This window comes from Thunnus albacares, chromosome 10 (genome assembly GCF_914725855.1).
Source record: "Thunnus albacares chromosome 10, fThuAlb1.1, whole genome shotgun sequence".
Lineage (NCBI taxonomy): Eukaryota > Metazoa > Chordata > Actinopteri > Scombriformes > Scombridae > Thunnus > Thunnus albacares.
This window is the reverse complement of record NC_058115.1, coordinates 28,235,444-28,248,754: the sequence shown is the minus strand read 5'-3', so window position 1 is coordinate 28,248,754 and position 13,311 is coordinate 28,235,444. Positions and strand designations below refer to the sequence as shown.

At 39.4% G+C, this 13,311-nt stretch overlaps 1 protein-coding gene across 1 annotated transcript; it reads right to left on the bottom strand.

Annotated features, from left to right (window-relative positions):
- Positions 1-1,733: 1,733 nt before the first annotated feature.
- On the bottom strand, positions 1,734-4,157 carry lbx2 (ladybird homeobox 2). The gene is made up of 2 exons (XM_044363741.1): positions 3,057-4,157; positions 1,734-2,288 (listed from the first exon to the last, which is right to left on the bottom strand). Exons 1-2 carry the CDS (start codon positions 3,379-3,381, stop codon positions 1,825-1,827), a joined length of 789 nt encoding a protein of 262 aa, XP_044219676.1. The 5' UTR covers positions 3,382-4,157; the 3' UTR covers positions 1,734-1,824.
- Between the last annotated feature and the right edge of the window lie 9,154 nt (positions 4,158-13,311).

Below are 13,311 nucleotides of genomic sequence, written 5' to 3'. Positions count from 1 at the left end.
TTTCCAGCGCGTTTGTGCGCGTAAAAAGTGGCAATAAAATAGTCTATTGCTGTTTATACTGAAAACGAGGGAAATAATTTCAGTTTTTACTTATTTTAAACGGAATATCTATTATAACACTCCCCACCCAGCTCGCCTCATACACTTAAACCACACACACACCCCAAACTCTTGATCCCTTACAAAACTGTTGCAAATGGTCGGCCAGCAGCAGCAGCAGCAGCAGCAGCAGCAGCATGTCTCATTTCCACCGCCTCCCATTGAGGTTTATTCATTAGGATCCTCACACTAACCCATTTGCTATTCATGGAAGACTTTTTTTTTTCTTCTCTCTCTCTCTCTCTTTCTAAACAAACCCGGAGTCAAGAGAGTGGCAGATGCGTGCCATTATTGCCCACGGCTCGGTGGAAGCTGTTTTATGTAAGGCAAAGGCGGGTTAACCTAATCAATCATGTCGACTAGCTGTGTTAAAGACGATTCATAGAAGGAGGAAGAAAACATATGGCGCATGGGTGGGAGCAAGCTTTTCTTAACACTGCAGCAGACCGGGACCTTCTTGTGTCAAGATGTATTCAAAGCCAAGCGAAAGAATGGGAATAATGGCAGTGGACGGCTGCTAATTGAAGTCACGGCACTTCAAGGCTGAAAGCAGAGGCCAATTATTCAAAAGGGCCCATTTTTTTTTACCAAGCAGAGCAGCTTTTTAGAATGAATATTTTATGTATGTTGTTAATCTCCAATCACAAATCCCATTGGTTGTAATATTCTTATAGCAAATGAATGAGAATTTATAATGATGTAGCATTCCTATAGAGGTTTAACGAGCTCCACCTTAACACGTATATTATATCCCTTTAGGTATTTAATAGCACATGTGGTTCTCCATAGTAAATTCTGTGACTTTAAAATGCACTAGCTTCCCTTTATAATCACATTTCTTGCGGTCTAATCATAATATTCCCATATAACGACACATTTCGGTGTCATCCCTCAGATTTTTAGATGATCATTTTTCATGATCTTATGCAAAATCACACACCCAAATCGCGCCCAAAGCTTCTTGAAATATCATATAACCTTTATTTACATAGATGCTGATTAAATAGAATGTTACAATAAAATTATCGCATAGGATGTTTGACCTATATACAGAACTCAGAGCGTGTAAAAGTTTGCATGTCGATACTAATAGTGATGCCTCCTTTGCTTGGCGAACAGGCCTGCATATTTGCAGAAACACCTTTCGCTCAGAACAAAAAGAAAAAAAACCAAAACATTTTACACTTGATGTGGGATGGACTGACACATCCACTCAGGGGTTTGGGCTTGTCCCGTGGACTTAACACGGGCTGTGCAGGTAAGAAATAAGGGGTGGAGGGGGGGTCAGTATTTGGCAGATCCGATAGAAGAATGCGAATAAATGGCAAACAAAAAAAAAATAATTGCACAATTTTCCACCCCCCCTCCCCTCCCCTCCCCCCTTCAAAACGAATGTGAAATATTAAAATGTTTACACAATTTTTCAGTCTTCCTGTACCATAACAGTTTGGTCTGCCTGAAAGGAAACCAGATATTCCTCAAATATTTCGGTGAAACTTAAATGATAGACTTGGAAGGCTTTACAAGTCCGATTAATAAATTAAAATGGAGAAAAAAAAAGAGGAGGAGGGAAAGAAAAAAAAAAAAAACATTTCCTGAAATGTTCATGTTCGTATTCTCCTTTTTTGTCAATATCCGTGCAAAAGTTTGGGAAAAAAATGTCCCCCTTTTTTTTTTTAATATTCTTTTTGTTGTTGTTTATGAAAATCACAGGCCCCCTGACTGTCAATCGTCCACCTCGATTTCCTCGTCGTCCTCCGAGAATTCATCCGTAGTTTGGTCTCTGGATGAGGAGGGGGACTGTGGGAAGGCCCGGTGTCCTTGGGAGGTCGGGGAGATACTGGGTGATCTGGCCTCGGGGCCCCCGCCTTGGGTCTCCTCAATGTTTTCCATGGTGACGAGCTTCTGCAGGGTCTGTGGGGTGATTTTCTTTAGTGACTCCACGTCCGCTTTCATCTCCTCCAGGTCCCGCTTGAGTTTGGCCCTGCGGTTCTGAAACCAAGTGATCACCTGCGCGTTGGAGAGCCCCAGCTGCTGAGCGATCTGGTCTCGGTCTGCCGGAGAAAGATATTTCTGGTACAAAAACCTCTTCTCCAGTTCGTAAATCTGGTGGTTCGTGAAGGCCGTCCGCGACTTTCTCCTCTTTTTCGACGTCTGCCTCTGTCCGAAAGCGTTTACATGCTCACGACCTTGGAGAAGAAAATATACAATAGGAATAAAACAACCGCAAGGGTCACTTTCCCCCAAAACTATAGCAGCAACAGAGGGCACTGCACAACAGGCCTGTCATCGGTTCACAAGCTTGGCTTTGTCTTTTACCTTAAAGCACAATGTTATATTCCTTTCACCTGATTTCACTTGCAACGACACTAACTTGTCGAGCATTGCTTAATCAAGACTCCTCTCTGGATAAAACCGAGCTAATATTTCAGGCGCTGTCATGAGATTCACAAAAATGAATGCATTTCAAAAACGAGTAAAATTATTCCTCCAGTGGCAGATTTCCTCTATTTTGAGCAAAACAAGAATTTCACAAAATATTACATTTTTCAGATAATTATTTCAGCATTCATCATAGACATACAATATTAATGTGTCATGAACTTAATCTGCAAGTATGTTAATTTTTATCCAACATAGCAATGCATGCAGTAGGCCACAATGGCTGATTGACTTTTTGACAGCATGTAAACTAAAGTATATGAGCTTGTTCTGCTAGTTTAGAGATTATATGCACGTACATTTCACTGCGTGAATTCTGCATTTCCCTCCTCTTATCTCGTATTTTATACACATTGCTGTATTCTAGCGTGTCCGCACCACAGGTCAAAACAAACCCAGCTAGCAGTGATCTGAGTCTGATATGTTTTGCGCGTGCTACCCTTCAAAACAGTCGTTGTTCTTCCTTCCTAAAAATGTATACTTAAGGTAAAAACGACATGCTGATTAGTATTTACCTTCTGCTGCCTGGATAACGCTGACTTCCAGACCCTTAAACGTTTTGCTGGCCAGCTCCTCCAGCGCGCACAGCGGCGAGGAGGGAGTGGTGATCCCGTTCCTCGCCGAGTTGGAGCCCGTCACTTTCTCTAACACTCTCGGCGGACAGATACTGGCGACCGACTTCTTTACCGAGGGTTTGTTAAGGATATCCTCAATGCTGAACGGCGTTAAAGGTTTGTTGGAGTTGGCTGGCGGTGGTAGCTGGTCCAATGGAGCCCGTCTCCTCTCCTCGCCGCTGGACTGCAACACAGAACCTGCCTTCATGTCTTTACTGGAGGTCATCGCAGTCCCGAAGAATCGCTGCTTGCAAAAAAAAGTTGATTATTTCATTCAAATGGCAGTTTTAAGCGTCCACAAGTGTTTCCTCTGGTGCTCGGCGGTTCTCGTAGATCCCCTCTATATTTTGACACTTAAAAGCCGAATGCCACAACTTAGCTCGCCTGAGAGCTTTCCTCCAAAATAACCATGCTTCGGGCGTAGTTGTGAAGGCAGCCGCACTGTATTCCCCTCAGAGAGTCGCAGTTCCTCTGCCAAGCTCCATGTAGATCTTTAGGAAGTAACAGACTGGAGGGGGTGAATCCCTGCAAGGGGAAAAAAGCTGTCTCAAGCAGCAAGAAAAGAAAGCGACTACTAACGAGTTATTGTTGATTGGGCGAAGTTCAATTAGAGAAACACTACACTACTTGCTGACCCACTGCTGCGTCTTAAAGGGCCGGACCATAATAACTAATTGGACGTGGGGAATAGGAGGAGTCTGTTGCTGCCGAGGAGAAAGATGCCCTGAAATGTTTATGCATCTGTTTCCGTCTGCTGGTGTATTCTTTTAGAAAGGGAGAGTTGATGGCCATTAAAATACTGCCACCGACATCTTTGCATTATAGAAAAATTTGGAGGAACACCGAGCCAACAATGGTCTCCAGCCGTGATATTCATTTTATTTTCGTGCGTAATTACGCATACAGCTTTATGCGTAATGAGCGCATTTGGGACTGTGTTGCACGGGAATTTGGCATTAAATAGCCACAATGAGCACGTTTACAGACAGAATTTTTAAAGACTATTAAAATGATCTGCCTACAAGTAAACAGAAGCTGCTCAGGTTGTTGTTCAACATAACAGGTGATGGATTTTTTTTTTCATTTTATTCTTTATAAAAGGAGATAAGTGACCTGCTTTTGATAATAACATTTAAAAGGTATGATAGGAATGATGGCAGCAAGATATAGTGAACATAGTGGGTTTTTTATATATATACCTCTATGACTGAAACTAGAAACTCTTCAGATTTTAAAAACAGAGAAAGAAAGAAGTATAAAAAAATACATCTCAGAGTTGAAATTGTTTATGGTGTTTGTTGATTTTGGTTCTTGACGTTTTTCTTTTTCTTTTATCTTTTCTTTTCTTTTTTTTTTTTTTTGTTTAAAAAAAAAAGCCGGTTACTCTTCCTCAGTAGATTGCCCGTGCGTCAATATGACCCTGCAGGTAAAATCCGGAGTTACAGTGTAATTTAATGCGGTAGCGTGAAACAAGCGGCTAATAAAGGTGACGCCGTGCAGCGGCTCAGAGTCTGAGGACGGAGAGTGTGAATTTTGCTGAAGGAGGTTTAGGATGTAAAAAGAGAAACGGATTAGACAGAGAAAAAAGGGGGACGAGTTGGACGCCGAGGAGAGCAGCAGGTACGTGTGTTCAGAGGAAACACCTTATTTTATTTAAGGCTTGTCAGAGTTCACACATTCGGCTGTTGTCTCCACGTGGGTCCTATACTCGTTTTAATGCGTTTTAGAGATTAGAGATACACTGTATAATGATCGAAATATCAATGTTGTTGTTCTAAGTCAAATTAAAGGGATGTGTGAAACATTTGAAGCTGGCAGCAATGTTCAAAACACCTGAGATGAAAATATGATCTTAAATAAAAAAGAAGCAACACATAGATTTTTTTTTTTAATTAAAAACGGTTCTTGTGATGATTTTACAAAACAAACAAAAAAGAAAGAAAAAAAAACATGTAGCCCATAATTTTGCAGCTGATCCATTGTCTGTCAACTGCTGACACGACCCAGAGGGTGAATAAAACAAACCCTGAAGCTTTATTAGTATGTTTGAAATACGCACAGTTTATTCTGACCCATTTGGATAAAGCCTGCCGCCCAGGAAGCCACTGCGGAGAGTCTTGTGCCAACAGGAGCATATGGTGACATTGGTTTAGGGACAGAGTTATAAAACAGCAGGTAATTCTATTAGCTGCCTTGGAGGTCCACCCTTTGTGGCTGCTTTGAATATATATTTCTCCATAACAAGCAGGAGTTTGAGGGGATACATTTAGTTTGGGAATTTGGACAGAAACTTCGTTTTGATAAAAGTACAGGCAACTGAAAATAAGTCTGCTCTGAGTAGATATTAATATCACAACGATTGTGATTTAAGTTGACACTTTTACATTTGAATCCCAAATTAGATCAAAGATTTGAAGGGGGGCTGCAAGTCAGACTGTAGTGGCAGTAGGTTTTTATTTCGCATCTTTGGCACACAAAGAAAAAATACTAAAAATATCTAAGTAAAAGTCAAAACGATTTACTGTCTCTGCAGAAATAGCAGATATGTGTTTAGATATATCATACTTGTTTTTCTTTTCGTTAGCACAGATGTGTGATATAAGAGAGGGAAAAAATAATCTTCAATCTTTTCTCTAGATTTAGATATTTTTCATGTATCTTCCAGGCAGGCCTGTATAATCCAGGTCACATCTGATTATAACTTACACTGTTTTTGTTTGTTTCTTTGTTTGTTTTACTTTTATTGATTAAATGCCCAGAAGATAAAAGTGTACCAGGCACTGCAGAGCATCAGGACCCGCGCTGCTGTCGATTATTAACTCAAATTTGGTTTAAGCATGAAAATCTTAAGACCTCCCCGAACAATGCTCCAATGGGCTTCAAGGCCTGAAGTGAAGCAGCGCTGCTCTGAAAGTTTTTTTTTTTTCCTTCTTCTTCTTTTGACTTAATTTAAACGTTAATTAGAAGCAGAGCAGCTGACATCATCAATCATCAGCTCTTGGGGGGATTTAATTGGATGATTCGCTTCGCTTTTACCTCCTATCAGCAGCAGGCATCTTACTCCAAAAAAAGTAACGCGTTACATTTAAAGCGAATATCATTAGATTTTTCTCTTTTTGGGGAGCGATTCATCAAATAAATACACAACGTTTCCATTTTCTTCTGTTAAAAAAACACACTGCTCTCCTAATAATACTCATCAGGGCCAAATGTGCAGTGTTCGTGTCATCCTCTAGCTCGATAAAATCAAAGCAGTGGAAAATCTCCCACCCGGTAAAGGTCAGACCGTCTGTCATTAATCACCAAATTAATTCAGAGCGGTCCGGAGCGAATACCGAAGAAGGCTTCAAGTATCCAATGCAGCCGCAATCGGAGACTCAAAGAAGGTGATGACAAATGCAACAACTGCAATAATATTCCTGAAAATGTAATTTGTTACAGTGCTATAACACGTTGCCGCTCATCGGCTGCTGTCCATGCAACGAGCCGTGCAGCTTCCCAAAAGCTGCGACTCAGGTGTGTTTGCACAAAAAAAAAAAAAAAAAAAAGATGCTGGAGCAGAGACAATACATCTGTTTGATGCATTTTTCCGATTGGTTCAATCGATTTCGATTGGTTCAAAAGTTTGGTAGCGTACAAATACTTCATAATAATAAAATCAAACTGTAGGTGAGCGATTAAAAGTGCAGTTATTTTTTATTTAAGTCGCATATTCTTTCATCAAATTTTAAAACAAAGATATAAGGCTTTTACATTTTGCAATGAATATTTCTCTTAGGAAAAAGGCTGTAATATTATAATACATATCTGATTCATGTAGGGATATTAAGAAATATATCACAGCATATTGCACAGTGAATAAAATGAAATAAAGTCTCTAGTGCCTCTAAGATCGACGTAGAGCACTACAGATACACTAGGCCTATAAATCTCTAGAGATATTATTTTTTAAAAAGTTGGAGATTAAAACAAAAAGTAGCACAAGGACATTATAAAATCATGAGATGTTTTTAGACTTATTTTTATAGACATATTATAGTGATTTTATCCACAGAAAGAAAGATAAGTCATTTATTTTGGCTTAATTATTATTTAGTTTCATCTGGCCTTACAGGCTGCGCTTTGTCTCCACTGCTGTTGCGAAGTGGCAGCTCTCACAGCGCAGCGTGCAGTCCTGTATTATGAAACAAAACAGCTGTAAACGCCTCTCAGTATAACATGATACAGGAGAAGGCTGCTCAGGGCGCCGTGGGTGTGTTTGTTTCCATTCTTAACCGGGCTGTTTCCACTGTAAAACGCACTGTGGAGGATGAGTGAAGTGCTTGATGAAGGTGCGCGTTGATGAGTCTCCACGTTACTTCTGTTCCGCCTAATTACTGGATCGTGTGTGTAGGACAGCGTGCAATTATTAATATTTTTTTTAAGGTTTTTTTTTTTTTTCTGATCAAAACGTGCAAAATTTCTTTTTGGAAATACGAGTAAACAACATCAAAACGATGTCATTAAAAAAAAAAACATGCATTTTACTGAAAAATACAAAATAAGACATATACACATTTGCTATTTGTTTTTGGAAAAGGCACGTGCGTAATGGTGATGGCACGGCATCCTTCACAGCGCTCTCATCCGACCTGCTATGTCCTGTGTGCGTGCGTGCGTGTGCACCCGCATCATCACTGCGTCTATTATGAGGCCAGTATGAAATTACGTCAGCGTGGATGTGCTGGTGTCACTCGTGGAGAATGTTCTTTCCAAGCTGTCCTCGAACGCATCGTTACAGTTTGACGTCTCTCCATCGGTAAAGACACACACAGGTGTTCATCTTCACAGCGGCTTCACACTCGTCCAGACAGTGACGTCGTCTGCTCTCATTGGCCATTAGTCTTCATCTAAAGCACTCCATTACATCACTTACTTATGCTCTTCATCCTCACAACTTCATACTTTGGCTTTTAGATGTTGTGTCATGGAGAAAATAAAAAAAAAAAAACGCACAGACTTCCTGATGTTGATTGAATTTCTGAAGACAGAGAAAGTTGAACAATTACTGATGATTGACAGCATGTTATTGTTTGATCAATCTCAACCATCAAACTAACAGCTCAGACAGTGTTGGTCTCTCTGATGATTGGTGTATATGTTTCAATTAAATTTATCTTCTTTTAAGTTTATATTTGCTTTTTTGCTATAACAATAAAAATCTATACAGCAACTTAGACTCCCAAGCTTTGATATAATAGTTCCCAAAACATACTCTACCTAAATGACATCATATGCTGCCACTAAAGATCATTTTCATTATTGATCAATCTGCTGATTGTTTTCTTGATTAATCATTTGGTCAAAAAATGTCAGAAAATAGTGAAAAACACCCATGATAATAAAGTAACATATTCACATCACTTTGTCAGACTAACAGGCCAAAATCATCTCATATATGACAAAAGAAAGTCAGCAAATCTTCACATTTGAGACACTGGAACCAGTGAATGTTTGGTATTTTTTGCTCAAAATGTGACTGAAACAATTATTCGATTATGAAAATAGTTCAGTAATTTTCTGTTAATAATTAATAAATAATAATAAACTAATAGATTGATTGATTAATTATTTCATCTTTAAATGACATACTTGACAACCACTATACATACCCTGTTTCCTTATATGTAGAGTACAGTACATTCAGAATTAAGAGTGCACTAGTACACAGCATTTATAGTATAATATACTGCCTTTTAAATATGTAACACACTTCAATTATAACAAAATGAAGTGCATATAAAAATCTCAGCATGTGTACTAAAATCATTTGGTTTTTTAAGAGGTGTTGAAATGCAATTCACAACAGACATGAGCTAATGCAAAAAAAAAAAAAGACAGATTCTCAAAATTGTCAGGTGGTGCAACAGTTCAGTTATAGGCTCAGACAACAAAGAAATAAAGTAAAAATATATATATTTTTAAATGAAACTAGCAGTAGATTTCCATCCGTCAGCATACACCTTGTATCATTTCATGTTGATACAACATACTAAAAAACTACTATCATTTCCTGTATCCTGACTGCCAACATTAGTCCATACTGTATATTCACCATATTATTAATAATAATTAGGTCAAAGCTCACAAACTTCACTGTTTTCCATCATACATGCATGATCTGAATCAGCTGAGTTTCTGAAGTGCACCTATTCTATTCTATTGATCTCCTCTCACATATGGTGTACTGATTCCCAGTAGAGCGGCAGAGATACTCTAATAAACAAGAGCATTCAGCTATAGTAGACCTCTGTGGCTTCATTTTGTTTCATGGCTTGAGATCTCATCCACCCCCCCCTCCCCCCTCCTCCCCCTTCTCTCTCCAGGGAGGGGACTGTGGTCGTCCTCATCGCTCTCTAATGGCTCACCAGGGCCCATTTAAGATCATAAAGAAGGATATGTGGAGGCTTTAAGCAGGATTACAGCATTAAGGCTGAATGATTCTCCTGTTTGACTCTTGATTAGCTTCATTACTGTGTGTAGTCCAGTGGCTGGAGGTACAGTGTGGAATATGATACGAGATATTAGGTTCATATTGTCGGTGAGTGTGTGCGTGTGGTTTGTGGCCCGAAGCCAACTCGCCTAAGAGGAGAAACCGAAATGACTAATGACCCAACAATACAATTTTATTAGTAGTACTAGTAGAAATACAAGTATGATTATTATTATTAGCAGTATAGTAGAAGTATAAATAGACAGTACACTATATTAGCATTGAAAACATTTAATTTACCCTCGTTGAGGGTTGTGGGTTGCTTTGACCTCATGTGACACTATTTTATGTGTCATTTGTGTTTTTATGTAAGTATATTGTGTATATTAAAGGTTCAACACAACATTTTTTGAACATATGAATCTGAGATGTACTTGCAAACATTATTAAAGAGGTAGTGTTTTAGATTAGCTTGTTCTTGTCAACTGGTTGTGGTTCAAATCCAGGATTTTTTAAAACTCAAATTTGAACAAATATAACTGATTTAACAAAGATTTCAAAGATTTTATAGCATCAGAATAAATTGTACTTTGGGTTTTGATGCTGAGCAGACCTTTTTACTGCCATTTGGATCATATACTATGCTTTTAAGTAAAATTCAGTAGCGCGTGAACACAGCCGGTCATGAGACAACGTGCTAAAGGATGTTTTACAAAAGCCTGAACTAAAGTGTTGTCTTCTAAGATGGGAGAAAGAAACATGGAGTCCATTCAGGACTCTTAAGGCCTATCTTCTCATGTCACTGTACATATCTTGGCAAATGAAGACAAATGCTTGTGTGAGAACACCACGTTCCAGGGGAGCCTTCAACAAATTAATCACTTGCAATTCTATCCTTGTCCACTTGGGCGCCTGGCGGGTCCCTGATGCACCGTCTGAGAGGTAATGAGGGGCACATCGTCGAACCCTCTTTACGAGCCCGAGTCGCTCCTTGAAACAAGAAAAAAATAAATGAGTAAGTGAAGCCACCTCTCTGGAGGGACGTTGTTTTCTTGAGATGGTGTGGCGCCTCGACCTTCAAGATCACCCCTCTACCCCTCCACCAAGTCTTCCTCTCCCTCCTCACATCAGGATTTCATTAAGTGGTGAGCAGCAATCCCCCTCCTCACCCCCCCCAATCCACTCCACTCCATCACCACCACCACCACCACCACCACCGCCACCACCCCCCCATCTCCCCCTTTGCCTTCTCCTGCGCCACTTTGCTCCCAAACCAAATGAGGAAATAGCTCGTCTGGTCGCTGACAGACCCCGGGTTTGGCCGTAAAGATAAATGACCCAAAGTATTAAAGTTTAACACGTTGACAAAACCCACCTGATCTGTGGGATTAATGCAACAAAAAATCCATCTGTGGAAAAAAAGAGGGGGCGGAGGGGGGAGAGGAGGGTGATGAGGGGTGATGGGGGGTGACTCACAGGGGAGTAATAGCCAGGGACTGGGAAGGTCAAACAATATTTAGGATAAGTACATATCCAATGCTGAGAGGCAGAAGTTTGCCGAGACAAACGTTATATCTCGTGTTCCCGTGCGTCATGTTTCGGGAAAGTTAAGCAATTCCACAAAAGGTAAAAACACTCACAATGCATACAACACATGCTCAGTAAGACTTATGACGCTTAATTGGGTCACATGAAGAACACAAGGAGTGCTTTCACTTAAAATCACATTAATATTGTGATGTCATTCAGACCAGAGGTTCTGCTTTCGAGTATTCCAACCACAACAAAGTGTTGGGAGAAAATATGCTCTTAGCAATAATGCAGTGAATATCAGTCAGTAATGGCTTTTTGTGTTTATTTACTGCCACCATTAAATATTAGACCATTCATTTCATTAATGTCTGAGATGATAAAGGTCTTCCTGAACATCGCTACAGAAAAACAGCTGAAAATTTAGTTTTCTGTGCGCATTTCATTTTTATGAGTCCTCACAATTTTCGGGGGAAGAATAAAACCTCAGGAAATGCTTCTTTGTCATTCAATTGTCAACTTTAACGTATTAAATTTAGGCACATGTTGCAGCTTTAATACAAAATTCTTAGTGTTGTTACTGGCCTTAAACTGAATAGCATTTACTGCTGGTTCTTGGAGTCTGCGGTGGATCTGTTAGCGGATTGTGGCTTTTTCAGGCGCAGAGAAATTATGAACCAGACAAACACACATCTTATATGTCCCTTAATCAGGATGTGAGGTGTTTTTTCAAATCACATTATAGATTTTGATGTGGTCATTGCCTCATCATTTTGGCCTCGATGATTACTAGATGATTCCCACGGGGGGGGGATGTGGTGAGTGAGGTTGTGTTATCTTTTATTTAAAGTTGAGGTTAAAGGTGAAAGCACAGTGTATAATTTACCTGTGCTATATAAATATTCAGAGGTTAGGCTTGTGGTTGGGGGGGGGACTTCCAGGATTTAAACATCAAATGACGAGTGTTCACGTTGGTCTTCTGAGTGAGCCTGTTGTGTTTTCTGCATTTTTAACAAACCACAGTTAAATGTTGGGTGACTCTAGCTTAGCATCAGAAGATGAATGCATGTAGTCTCATTGTACTCACTTTGTATTTTTAACAGCCTGTGATTAGTTTTGGTTTGTACACCACAACTGTTTTTTTAAGCTCCTTTTGACACCTTTAAATTTTCTTTTTAACAATAAATCATACTGTCACAGCTCACACTTTTATGAATAGTTGCAATTGCAAATACCTCACTGTAAATGAGGCTGCAATAATTCTCCTCACAATATTTTTCATATTTTTTTTATTGTGCGGTCAAATTTTCAACCTTTTCACCATTTTCTCAAAAAAAAAACTATTGAAAAACTTCAAATGGCCGTCTGCTATTGGTGACAAATGATCACCTGTGTCTTGTGCACCTTTAAATCCTGCTACAGATTGCACTTTCCTGGTATCTTTCAACACAGCATGGTAAAGCATGTTCAGTGTATCTATGGTACATATGTACAGTATGATGCTAATATAAGCATGAGTGGAAAGTGAGTGGAAAAGTAAAAGTATTCAGTGGACATTAGTGTTTATTCCAGACTTCAGATTTGTTCTCCTCACATTAGACTTCCAGCAGAGAGCAGCAGGTGTAAAATGATTTGCTGTAATTCTTGGTGTTTCTTTTGCCTACTTGGATGACATGATGGATTATAATAGTCACATAAGACAATACAACAGCCAGAGAGTTGAATCATTTTGAAAGCAAATATAATACACTTTACTGTGATTAAAGCTTAGCTTGAAACATGAATTGTCCTAATGCAGAAACCACCTCTCACCCTAGCGGGATAAAACAAACACTAAAGAATTATTGGCAAACACATCCTTATCTGGGCCAATTGTGACAGGCTTCATGGAATAATGAATGCGCCCACATAGGTGAAATATAAGCTATTAAACTAAGTGTCTTACAGCTCAGGTGCAGTACAATACTTACTGGAACATGTTTGGGTGTTTGTAGCCAGCTGTTAAATCATTATTATTGCCTTCTATTTTTCAGTGGAGATGTAAACTGAAGTTGCTCCTCTTGCAAGAGATTCTTTTTTTTTTTTTTTTGTTTTCCCCTGAAATAATTTGTAAGAAGTTCACAAGTAAAACCAATAACCGGATGATAAAGCCTG

Bases quoted from the DNA above. Each gene is read 5' to 3' on its own strand.
- lbx2 (XM_044363741.1), bottom strand. From the start codon at position 3,381: ATGACCTCCAGTAAAGACATGAAGGCAGGTTCTGTGTTGCAGTCCAGC. The intron at 2,289-3,056 runs GTAAATACTAAT...TTCTTCTCCAAG, and splicing joins CGTTATCCAGGCAGCAGAAG to GTCGTGAGCATGTAAACGCT.